The sequence below is a fragment of the Hyla sarda genome, chromosome 12 (assembly GCF_029499605.1).
Source record: "Hyla sarda isolate aHylSar1 chromosome 12, aHylSar1.hap1, whole genome shotgun sequence".
In the NCBI taxonomy this organism is placed as follows: domain Eukaryota; kingdom Metazoa; phylum Chordata; class Amphibia; order Anura; family Hylidae; genus Hyla; species Hyla sarda.
Window position 1 is genome coordinate 44,610,473 of NC_079200.1, and position 13,793 is coordinate 44,624,265.

The 13,793-nt window shown below is 43.2% G+C and overlaps 2 protein-coding genes across 2 annotated transcripts in view; one reads left to right on the plus strand and one right to left on the minus strand.

Moving 5' to 3' along the window:
• The window catches only part of ITGB3 (integrin subunit beta 3), an 88,601-nt gene extending 77,267 nt beyond the window's left edge, over positions 1–11,334 (minus strand). The window contains exon 1 of the mRNA XM_056548703.1: positions 11,142–11,334. Within this exon, the coding sequence (XP_056404678.1) occupies positions 11,142–11,202 (61 nt within the window). The 5' untranslated portion in view covers positions 11,203–11,334. The remainder of the gene's footprint in view (positions 1–11,141) is intronic.
• The window catches only part of WNT3 (Wnt family member 3), a 455,111-nt gene that overhangs the window by 99,154 nt on the left and 342,164 nt on the right, over positions 1–13,793 (plus strand). The gene's annotated exons all lie outside the window — the stretch shown is intronic.

Sequence of the window (13,793 nt, forward strand, 5' to 3'; positions counted from 1 at the left end):
TTGACTTGACTCATAAAGCTGTGCCTTTAGCTTACTTGAATTGATGGTGGCTGCAGGACTGGACTTTGAGGTCTCCAACATTCTGGACACACACACTAGGCGACTGCACTGGACCAAGAAGCAAGAGCAGAGCTCAAAAAAAGATAAGCTAGCTCCACCCAGGGCTTATATGGGGGAGACTATCAGGGAGCTCATAGGTCACTCTTAATATCACCTGGTCACTGGTACCTCCTGGGTTACAATCACATGACATATCACATGGTATAACTCTTAAAGCAAAATTACATTTTATAACATTTTACTTGGTAAAACATATTTACAATGGAGAAATAAGTGCAGGGGGCCTTGGGGACACTGAAGGAGGCTGCCTGACAGGACAACAGGAGCACGGGGTAACACCTCCCGTACTGGGCTACCACAAACTCCCCCTCTTAATAAAGTCGTCCTCGACACCCAGTCCTGGAGGGCAGAGGACTGAAGTGGCCACTGAGGCCTAGTGACAGTACCTTGGGCATTTATGCACAATGTCCTACTCAGGTCTGGATTACGAAACGCGATAAGGATGTGTCCATGTGGCATGGGGAATGTCCATACATGCTCTTTAAACATATGGGGTTAATTTGACTTTGTAACTGCTTTCTGAAGACACTCAAGACAACAATATACATATCAATATACATAGATTCACAGATCTGGCTGCCGGATGCTATCTACCCATTGCTTTGGCTATTGGGGCCCCTCGGTTCTCAACTCTTCTCCCCAGAACTCCATATATGTTGTTACACTATACAACAGTGTTACCTTTATATTTAGCAATTCTGTCGCTCTTTGGTACTTTGGTGCCATGACAGGCACTTCGGGGATGTAGACTTCCTTCTCCTAGATGGTACCTCTGACTTTAGGCGGCCGCAACCCAAAGGGATCGTCGTCTGATGGGAAGTAGGCAAACGGAATCTGGGTTGGATTCTTCGGACGGGTCACCGCAGCCGCCCACTCTCCTCTCAAGCTCTGTACAGGAGTATACTCCACGATTTCCCCACTCTCTAGAGAATGCATAGATGGGGAAAGATAGTCTGTCTGCACTGCCTGACGATTGACCAGGATGGTCCCTCCATGATGACAGTCCATGAGGGTGCCAAACCCCCACACTTTGTCGAATTTTACCACCGTAGCGCTGCGGCGTTCCCTGGGGGTGGCTCTCCCTCTCTGGGATTTTCCAATTTTCTGCTGTACAGGGCCTCTAATGCTTTGATGTCCTGTTGCTGCGACTGTCGCACCTCATATAGCAGCAGCTTTGGCCCATATCTCTCCACTCTCTGTGCCCTCAGTCTCTCTATGATCTCGGCCACCTGAGCCTCTCTTCTGGCCCTCTCTGACTGGGCCGGAGGGACTTGAGGATGGGACTTCCCTGGCAGGGGAAGAAGGTGCTCCCTCATGTATCGGATCAGTCCAGGCTCATCGCCAAACAACCACTTAAGTAATAGCGGTGACTGGGGACGGGTTACAGACTTCTGGGCCTGGGGGCTTTGCTCTGGGCTAGGGGTAGAGAACGCGGCCTCAGCTGGGGTACTCACTTCTATCTCTTCGTTGTTAATTTGGGCCCAGGACCCCCAGGTCTGGTGGTGAGGGGACAGCCTCACCGTCGATGATGCACTAGAAGATGCTGGCTTTCTATCCTCTGGGGTTGGTGGCCAGTCTCCATCATCCTCGGGCAGCGGGACATGGTAGCAGGCCTCTTCGGCCCCGAAGCTCCTGAAACATTTGCGCCGTGGTTGCGCCATCTTGGGACTCTCTGCACATGTGCTTGCCTGTTCCAACATGCTGCTCCTCTTACTGACTTATGGCAAACTGAGAGGTTCCGGCGGCGCTGCTCCTTTTATGCAGGGTTTCAGGAAAATGGCCGCCGGATGGAAGTGCGTCAGCGGTTCAGCTCCCCCGGGAACAAGGGGCGGATCTTCACAGTTCCGCTTCGGCATCGATACAACAACATGGTTTCCACGTCCAGGGGCGGGACGCTGACCAATGCGGGACATTTTCGCGTGCTTCTCCGGCACATCTTTAACCCTTGCAGGTACAGGCAATACTTGGCAATGTAACATAGTTTCTGATCTGAGCTTGCACATGGTTTTCCGGACTTCCATACTGTTCCAAATAGCAGGCAACAAACTTTTCTTCACCTCCTCCTCTATTTCACAATCGCCTCGGGTAAAACACATTTAATAGACAAAGTCCTGTACACTTTTGGCGCAGACTTAAATCGCATCGGCATGCAGTTTTTGAAGACAATATTGGACACAGTTCAGACTAGGAAGGAGGACTTGTGGCATAAGTCGCACACCCGTATTCTGTTCGTGACGCCAAAAGTTGTGGTGACGCGGTGTGTGGTGCAGGGCAGATTTTGTTACCCTAGGGGCAGATAGCATTCACCCCTTGTATTTGAGATGCCGTGGTTTTGCCTATAACCACTCGAAGGTATACCGCTGGATCTTGGGTTAGGCACGGGGGCAAAAAGACTCTGACGCCAAGTTACGGACAACGGTAGCCAGGGCCCAAGGAGGTCACCAGTGATGCAGAGACCTTAAGGACTTGCTGGGACTTGTAGTAGAACTAGACAAATGAATGCAGGCCACGCTGACTTGACAGATGACAGGGACAGACTTGACTCATAAAGCTGTGACTTTAGCTCACTTGACTTGATGGTGGCTGCTGGACTTGACTTTGAGGCCTCCAACACTCTGGACACACACACTAGGCGACTGCACTGGACCTCAGCAGGAAGAGCAGAGCTCAAAGAGAGAGAAGCTCCACCCAGAGCTTATATGGGGGAGACTAGCATGGAGCCCATAGGTCACTCCTGGGATCACATGGTCACTGGTACCTCCTGGGTAACATTCACATGACATGTCACATGGTATAACTCTTAAAGCAACATTACATTTTATAACACTTTACATGGTAAAACATATTTACATTGGGGAAACAAGTGCAGGGGGCCTTGGGCACACTGAAGGAGGCTGCCTGACAGGACAGCAGGAGCACGGGACAACACCTCCCGTACTGGGCCACCACAGTGGCCTAGTGTAAAGACTATCCTTGGCGTAACTATAGCTGTGTCTTAGGCCCTGTTCAAATTTGCAACCACACTCTGCAGATAGACACATACACCACTGACTTCTAATGGGGGGCTGTCAGGTTCCACCAAAGCATTCCTCAATGTATCAGGAAAAAGAGCCCTGAATGTAGTATTATTTATTCTGTCGAATCTCACAACATCTGCAACTAAGCCTCTGGAGACTATAGAATCATTAGTTTAGTCAGAAGTGATGATGGGGAAGAGGAGGAGGTGTCCGGCATGGATAAGGTCAGTCTGGTCCTTCTAGTAGAGCACCACCTCTTCCTCAGTTTGTATTATAACCTTTTCCTATGAACAGTCTATGAGGAAATTCCACCGAAAAAAAATATTTCGACATTCTTTCACAAACCCCTTTTGCCAGAAGTGCCAACAGTGTATCGCAAGCTTACAAGCCGCAGCATCGCTAAATACACATTTCTTTTATTTAGATCTCCGAGTAGTATCTGTGGATTTTTATTGCAGTGGGGAAAATCTGCTGCAAAAGGGGACTCCATAGGTTTGTGAAGCTGCATGTTGCAGGAGTATGCTAAAATCCAGCCTAATCCCTTGTACACATAGAACATATTTTCAGTGGGGAAACAAGTGCACATCTTGGGGACACTGAAGGAGGCTGCCTGACAGCAGCAGCACGGGGTACTGGGCCGCCACAGATCACTTACAGTTTTAACTTAGGTATAGCTATAGCTCTGCCCATTAGAAGCTCTTTGTCATTGCGTTCCAAAGTGCAATGGAGGCTGGGAGCCAGCTCACGCAGCTCCTCATCAAACTTCCACGCTGGCCCTCCCCCTTCTGTGAGCTTCTAACTGGCAGAGTTATGGATATACCTAAGGTAAAACTGTAGGTGACCTTTCTTTGTACAGCTATTCACCTGCACTATAACCCGATATTTGGGTTTAGGGCAATGGAGTAGCTGTCAGATTCTCTTTAATGTTGCCTAGAGAGAACTGATACACTGTGATACTCAAGGGGATTTTAACAAGGATTGTTGAAGATAGCCAAGTACAGTGCTTGGCTATCTTCAGCAGACCCATAGCAGTTGAACAGAGCAGCAGTCATGTATGTGCATTTCTGCTCCATTTACTCAGGCGACAGGGGACACCCCCTTCTGGTAATCGGTGTGAGTTCTAGCTGTTGATCAGATACTTATCACCTATTTTCTGGATAGCACTACGAATAGAGAATCCCTGTGTTATACTGTGCCCTCTCAGACCCTGCACTCGGCATAACACTGTGTACCCAGGAGTGTAACTTTAAGGCATGTTCAGTGGGGGTGCATAAACATTAATTCCCATGTAAATTCTCCATCATTCATTAAAGTGAGACCATATGGTTACATATGGGTGAGCTCAGTGCAATTAAATACGTGGGAAGTTTTCCTAACAGAAGTAAGTAATTATAATAAGCCTGCAGACATTACACAATGTATATAGAGAGAGCTATAGTCTGCTCCTGAGACAAGAGTATGTGAAGGAAAATGTCCCGATTCAAAGGAACTGAGGCTTGCAGCACACTTGCAGTGACTTAAGTATTCAGACCATATACTCTGTACTTAAATGAAGCCTCTTCGGCAGCGATTACAGCCTCCAGTCTTCAAGGTTTGCATGCCTGGATTTGGGGATTTTCTGCAATATTTCTTTAAAGGGGTACTCCGGTGCTAAGACATCTTATCCCCTATCCAAAGGATAGTGGACAAGATGCCTGATCGTGGGGGTCCCGCCGCTGGGAACCCCCGTGATCTTGCACGCAGCACCCCGTTACAATCAGTCCCCGGAGCATGTTTGCTTCGGGTCTGATTACTGGCAATCACGGGGGCCAGAGCATTGTGACATCACAGCCCCGCCCCCGTGTGGCGTCACGCTTTGCCCCCCTCAATGCAAGCCTATGGGAGGGGATAAGATATCTTAGCGCCGGAGTACCCCTTTAAAAATCCTTTCAAACTCAGGTTGGATTAAGACTGTTAGTAGAAACCATTTTCCGTTCTCTCCAGAGATGTTCCATTGGCTTAAAGTGAGGGCTGTGGCGGGGCCACTCAAAGACATTCACAGAGTTGTCCCTAAGTCCTGTGGTGTCTTGCCTGCGTGCATAGGGTCATTGTCTTGTTGGAAGGTGAACCTTTTGGCCAGTCCAAGGTCCAGATCACTCTGGATAAGATTTTCATTGAGAATATCTTTGTACTTTTCTCCATTCAGCTTTTCCTAAACCCTGACCATTCCTCACATCCCAGCTGCTAGAAAAACACCACCACAGTATGATGCTGCATCCACCATCATGATTCACTGTAGGGATGGTATTAGGCAGGGGATGAGCAGTGCCTGGTTTCCTCCAGACATGACGCTTAGAATTCAGTCTATATAGTTCAATTTTGGTTTCATCAGACCAGAGAATCTTGTTTCTTACACTCTGAGAATCCTTTGGGTTTTCCATCTCTAGACTGGCTTTAATGTGTCTTTTACTGAGAAAGGCCTCTTTCTGGCCACTCTGTCATAAAGCCCAGATTGGTGGAGTCCTGCAGTGATGGTTGACCTTCCGGAAGTTTCTTCTATCTGCACACAGGATCTTCAGAGCTCAGTCAGAATGACCAATGGGTTTTTAGTCCCTTTTCGTTAATTTGGTGAGGCAACCAGCTCTGGGGAATCCTAGTTGTTCCACAGTTTAAAGGGGTACTCTGGCACTTAGACATCTTATCCCCTATCCAAAGGATAGGGGATAAGATGCCTGATCGCAGGAGTCCTGCCGCTAGGGACCCCCATGATCTTGCACGTCGCCCCCCATTTAAAATCAGTCCCCGGAGTGTGTTCGCTCCGGGTCTGATTACTGTCGATCACGGGGCCGGGTGTTGTGACATCAAGGCTCCTCTCCGTGTGACATCACGCTCCGCCCCCCTCAATGCAAGTCTATGGGAGGGGGCGGAGCCTTGACGTCAAAACGCTACTGCCCCGTGATCGACAGTAATCAGACGCGGAGCAAACACGCTCCGGGGACTGATTTTAAATGGGGTGCTGTGTGCAAGATCATGGGGGTCCCCAGCGGCGGGACCCCCGCGATCAGGCATCTTATCCCCTATCCTTTGGATAGGGAATAAGATGTCTAAGCGCCGGAGTATCCCTTTAAGAATTATGGAGGCTTCTGCTCTCATGGGCACTTTTAGTGCAGCAGAATTTTTTTGTACCCTTCTCCAGATCTGTGCCTCCACACAATCCTGTCTCTGAGCTCTACGGGCAGTTCTTTCCACTTTATGGCTTGGTTTCTGCTGATATGCATTGTCGGCTGTGAGTTCTTATATATAGATAGGGCTGTGTCTTTTCATATCTTGTTTAATCACCTGAATTTACCACAGTTGACTCCAATCAAGATATAGATCATTAAGAGAAATGGGAGGAGCCAGAGCTAAATATCAAGGGCCGGTAATTAATACTTAATTAATGTTTTAATACATTGTACAATTTTCACATAATGGCTATTGAGTGCAAAATAGTGTTGGGTGCAATTAGATTTTATTTTAGCACCAGGCTGCAACATAATAAAATGTAAAAAAGGGAAAGGGCCGAAAACCTTCTGAATTCATTGAATAGCATTGTATGGGTATGGTATGGTGTATTTATAAGGTATAGTATAGTTGAATAAATGTGTAGTATATTTATAGCATGTAGTATACTGTATGTGTAGTATGTATGTAAAGTATGTAAAGTGTTCAGTATATTGGTCTCATCACGTATGTTCAATGTATGACATATGTATAGTACTATAAATAACTATATATGTATAATAAAGTATATGTATAATATGTAATGTGTATTATATTATATGTAGTACATATATATATATATATATATATATATATATATATATCACATAGTACTGTATATATGTAAAATGTACAGTATATTTGTCTTATCAATCATGTATGTGTAGTGTAATATACATACAGTACAATAAGTATATGATAGGTATCATATATGTGTAGTATAGTATATTAATATTATTGAGTGTATGCATAATAAAATTTATGTGTATGTTTTGTGCAGTAGAATATGCTTAGTTCATGTGTAGTATAGTATATTGTCGTTTTTTTGGTATATATTATATATAATCGACTAAGCGCCTGAGCGTGCGAAACGCGTCAGATTGTGTCCTGCCTAATAGCGTCTGAATAAAGCCATTTACAAGTTTTACCTGCAACTCCCTGAGTGCCGGACGTTTTCTTTTGTGACTCCTACTGAGCCGGGAGCGGTACCGGTGTCCGTAGCACGAGGACGTGCAGTAGACGCAGGAGTGGTGAGCAGCTCTACCTTGTCTGTATTTAATATTATATATAATGTATGTGTAGTCTATGTACAGTGCCTAAATAGTGTCCATAAAATGTGTGCATATTGTATGTTTTTAGTATTCTGCTTGGCATGTTATAGCAGAACATATGTGTTACAACATTTGCAACCTCCATAGGAGCCTCAGGAATGTCAGCATTGTCGGCAAACACAATAAATCAGTGTTTACTATGTCACATCTGGGGTTTCATATGACATGGGCTCTAAGGAGTTAATGACTGACAGAGTATAAGGGAAATTTATTACAGACTGGCAATTAAATGACTTGCTGGCCCCACCCACTTTAAAAAAAAAAAATTGGCAATCTTGGCATAAAAATCATATATCATAAAAAAATTGGACAAATGAGCTTAATGGCTTACATCCCCCATAATACATAAAACACCAATCATTTTCCTCAAAAATTTATTCTGTCATATTTGTTACCGTTTTTCTTAAGAGACCAATTTTCGGTCATGTAACGTAGATGTGTTCCTTAGGACAGTCCAGAGGTGTTGGACATTGATAAGATACTAAGTCGTCTATATTTTTTTGACCTTTTTAAAGGGGTATTCCAGGAAAAAACTTCTTTATTATATATATCAACTGGCTCCAGAAAGTTAAACAGATTTGTAAATTACTTCTATTAAAAAATCTTAATCCTTTCAGTACTTATGAGCTTCTGAAGTTAATGTTGTTCTTTTCTGTCTAAATTATTTCTGATGACACGTGTCTCAGGAACCGCCCAGTTTAGAAGACGTTTGCTATGGGGATTTGCTTCTAAACTGGGCGTTTCCCGAGACACATGTCATCATAGAGCACTTAGACAGAAAAGAACTACCTTAACTTCAGAAGCTCATAAGTACTGAAAGGATTAAGATTTTTTAATAGAAGTAATTTACAAATCTGTTTAACTTTCTGGAGCCAGTTGATATATGAAAAAAAGTTTATTTCCTGGATAACCCCTTTAAGTTCTAACTGATAATTAGCCCATGACACACAAAGTAGTAAAGTGAATGCTACATACTATTATAGTGTTCTGTTATCTTGTCACAATACTTGGCCTATTATTTTGGGTCATCCCATACATGTCACTGCCCATTTAAGGTAAAACGAGAAAACATTTTGTAGATACAAGGAGTATGTGGGTTTTAGGCTTGAGATCACTGCATAAGAAGGGGAAATGTGTCCCAAATGAAAGAAAGTTCTAAGGCAGACATGGAGCCCTGCCAACAATGACATACAAGGACATGAGAAAATACTGTGCTGGTCTATACAGGATATATATATATATATATATATATATATATATATATATATTATATTTGAGCAGCCGTATTAGTCCAGTATTGCAGATGCAAATCAAAAAATTTACCTTTCTTATTGGACTAACAATAATTTTTTGATTTGCATCTATATGCATATATATATATTTTCTGTCTATTATTTCGTATGTTATGTAAATATCTCATATCTATCTATATATTCAAATATCTCTTCTCTATACATTTCTGATAAATGCCGCACACCATAAAAAGTCCAATTCCAGCGCGGTTTATTCCATGGTGTATGAAAGGTTACAACGTTTCAGTATCCTCATGCTACCTTGAAAAATGTTGCGTGAGGCTACTGAAACGTTGTAACCTTTGATGCACCAATGGAATGAAATGCGCTGGAATTTGACTTTTTTTGGTGTGCGGCATTTATCAGAAATATATCAGCCTGGATTTCTTTGCCACGATCCTATACCTGCGTGCGACCGCTACAAGTGTTTTCAATTGGATATGCTGCTCCTATCATCTATCTATCTATCTATGCAGCCAAAGGTAAAGAATTCCGCAGCACTCCAAAATGAATGCAAAAATAGGTGGATTTATTAGCCTGACGGCATAGCAAAGCTATGCCATCAGGCTAATAAATGCATCTATTTTTGCATTTATTTTGGAGTGCTGCGGAATTCATTACCTTTGGCTGTCTACCTCTTGACCCGTTACCTGGGACAATGGACCGCTGGCACCCATCACCATTTTTCTCTTTTTGGTTGTGCTGCTCCATAGTTATTTTATATCTATCTATCTATCTATCTATCTATCCATCTATCTCATATCTATCTATCTTTTTATCTATCTCATATCTATCTATCTAATCTATCTATCTCATATCTATCTCATATCTATCTATCTATCTATCTCATATCTATCTATCTATCTCATATCTATCTATCTTTCTATCTATCTATATATCTATCCAACTATCTATCTATCTCATATCTATCTATCTCATATCTATCTATCTATCTATCTCATATCTATCTATATCATATCTATCTATCTATCTCATATCTATCTATCTCATATCTATCTATCTATCTATCTATCTATCTTTCTATCTATCTCATATCTATCTATCTATCCATCCATCTATTTATCTATCTATCTATATATCTATCTATCTAATCTATCTATTTCATATCTATCTATCTATCTATCTATCTATCTATCTATCTATCTATCTATCTATCTAAATGTAACTGTGGGGCAGCACAACCAAAAAAAGAAGAACCAGGTGATGGGTGCCAGCAGTCTGTTGTCCCAGGTGACGGGTCAAAGGTAGATAATCAGATTAAAAAATTCCGCAGCACACCAAAAATAGATGCAAAAGGTGGTGGATTTATTAGCCTGACGGCATAGCGACGTTTCGGCTGCCCGCTTGAAGCCTTTCTCAAGCTTGAGAAAGGCTGCAAGCAGGCAGCCGAAACGTCGCTATGCCGTCAGGCTAATAAATCCACCACCTTTTGCATCTATTTTTGGTGTGCTGCGGAATTTTTTTATCTGATTATCTATCTATCTATCTAGCCAAGTAGAAAAAATCTGCAGAACTCCAAAGTAAGGCGCAAAAAGATGGTGGATTTATTAGCCTGACGGCTATGCTGTCAGGCTAATAACTCCACCATCTTTTTGCACCTTACTTTGGAGTGCTGCAGATTTTTTCTATTTGGCTATCTACACTTGACCCGTAACCTGGGATAACGACCCGTTGGCACCCAACACCATCCCTTTTTCCTTGGGTTGAGCTGCTTCAATTTTTCCTTTATCTATCTCATATCTATCTACATCATATCTATCCAACTCTCTCCTATGTATCTATCTATCTATCTATCTATCTATTTCTGTCCAACTAGGGGGTAGAGACTTATTCTTGGGGATGGTGGGAAATGTCATTCCATCCTTTGAATATTTTGGATATCCCTGAGTCATAAGAGCTGTGAGGCTTTTCCATGTTGCGTTTATATTTTAGGGGCAAAAAAATGTCCTTTTAGGCAATGCCATCTATTGTGCTATTTGCTATACAGAATAAATCGCAGATCAATGCTCATACTTCTCTTAGATCCATATACACAAATTATAGCGTACTGTGACTCTCCAGCTGTTGGTGAACTACAACACCCAGCATGCCCTGAGATGTTCTCTAGTTTCTGAAACTCTTGTGAACCACAAGTCTCACATCACTGTTTAAAGATAATAATCTGTAACATGTAACAAGCATGGAAGCAATAAGAATATACAGACCCTGCCCATAAAAGCTGCCAATCTACCTCTGTGCGCCAACCAGGTATATGGACGCACATTGATCTGTATGGCTATACATGCAAGTTTCTCAATAACCAGCAGTAACAAATCTGATAAAATGTTCAGTCCACTTACCGCAGCTTGTAGACGAGACCAGTAACATGAGGAACAGACCTCTGTACAAAAGAGGCATCATTGTTACCCAGAACTTAAGGGGCAGCTCTGTAGTGTCTCCTAGAACCCCCACCAGCTTGTATAATGACAGTCAGTTGGGCGCTGGAGTGTAAGCACCAACTAAAGTCATCACAACTCCTCCCTTGTCCCATGTTCACACCCTGCAACTCCTTTACTCATTCTTAATAGACCCCTTTTACCGGAGACTGGATTTGCTCACCATTGCCTCCCCCTGGCCAATTCATTTAATGCAGGCAAGAAGTTTATTCGCTACTTTATTACATATGAAATATATATATACTGGCGTACCCGGTGTTGCCCGGTTTTTCCTTCCTAATCCTTGTTGGGGAGGAAAATCAACAAAGGAGGAAGCTTTTGACTTCATATCCCATCCTCATATATTGTTGTCATATCCCAACCCCATATCCCATCCTCCTATCCCGTCCTCATACCACGACCTCCTATCCCGACCTCCTATCCCGACCTCCTATCCCGACCTCCTATCCCGTCCTCTTATCCAATCCTCCTATCACGACCTCCTATCCCATCCTCCTATCCCGTCCTCCTATCCCGTCCTCCTATCCCGACCTCCTATCCGGTCCTCCTATCTCGACCTCCTATCTCTATCTCCTATCCCGTCCTCCTATCCCATCCTCCTATCCCGTCCTCCTATCCTGTCCTCCTATCTTGACCTCCTATCCCGACCTCCTATCCCGTCCTCCTATCCAGTCCTCCTATCCAGTCCTCCTATCCCGACCTCCTATCCCGACCTCCTATCCCATCCTCCTATCCCATCCTCCTATCCCGTCCTCCTATCCCGACCTCCTATCCCGACCTCCTATCCCATCCTCCTATCTCTATCTCCTATCCCGACCTCCTATGCTGTCCTCCTATCCCGTCCTCCTATCCTGTCCTCCTATCTCGACCTTCTATCCCGACCTCCTATCCCGACCTCCTATCTCGACCTCCTATCCCGTCCTCCTATCTCGACCTTCTATCCCGTCCTCCTAACTCGACCTCCTAACTCGACCTCCTATCTCGACCTCCTATCCCGACCTCCTATCCCGACCTCCTATCCCGTCCTCCTATCCCGTCCTCCTATCCCGACCTTGTATCCCGACCTCATATCCCAACCTCCCATCCCCTCCTCATATCCCAAACTGTAAGATGTGTACCAGGTATTGAAATATCTCCAGCCGTACGGAAGTTATGTGAGAACATACATTTCCCATTCATTTGCATGGGACTTTAAACAAAAACCCCGACCCTCACAAATGGGGGTAGTAAAGGGTTAAATTAACTATTCTATATTTTAAGTGGACATATAAGTAACATGTGACCAAGTATTATCGAAATATCTCCAGCTGTTTGGAAGTTATGCAGTAACATATATTTCCCATAGACTTGTATGGGACTTTAAACAAAAACCCCGCCCCTGGCAAATGGGGGTGAGTAAGGGTTAAATCACCTATCCTATGTTTGTTGTTGACATATAAGTAACATGTGTGCCAAGTTTCATGGTAATATCTTTAGCCGTTTGGACGTGATGCTGGAACACACATACATACACACACATACATACATACATACACACACACATACATACATACACAACCACATACATACATACATACATACACACACACATACATACATACACAACCACATACATACATACATACATACACACATACATACATACATACATACACACACACATACATACACAACCACATACATACATACACACACACATACATACATACACAACCACATACATACATACATACACACACACATACATACATACATACACAACCACATACATACATACACACACACACATACATACATACATACACAACCACATACATACATACACACACATACAGACATACATACATACATACATACACACATACATACAGACATAAATACATACATACATACATACACACACGTTGAGTTTTATATATATAGATTTATTTATAATTTTTATATGGTACCAAAATATTCTGTAGCATTTTACAACATGTTTATATTCCTCTTGTTATGAACATAAAATAGGTTTCTTGCATAACAATGTACATGTTTGGTATATGATGGAATGGTGTTATATTTTATCCACAGAATAGGGAATAACCAGCTGATTGTTGGGGGATTCACACCAATCATTTAAACGGAATTCACCCCAAATAAATGAAGCGGTGGCACACATGCTCCACCACAGCTCTCTTCCCTCTCTTTGGCACTTCCAGACATTGCCGAGCAGTGAACTTGGCTATTTTCGGAAGCACCATAGAGAGTGGCAGTCGAGCTTGTACGCTGCCATTTAATTCACTCTGGAGACATTTGACCTTGGTTCTCATAGGGGTCCCAGCAGCCAGACCCCCCAGGATAGCGAAAAACTTTTAGTCTTGGGATAAACGCTTTAAGGACTGTGGAGGGTGTTGGATAAAACATGTTCTTCCCCTCTCATATACATATCACTGAGGGTGTACATGTTAGGCTAGGTTTACATATGTCAGTTGTTCCAGGCTCAGTTTCTTTACTAAACTGTTCACAACTGATGGCATGACTGATGCTCAAAAAGTGCATAAATTGTCATCAGTC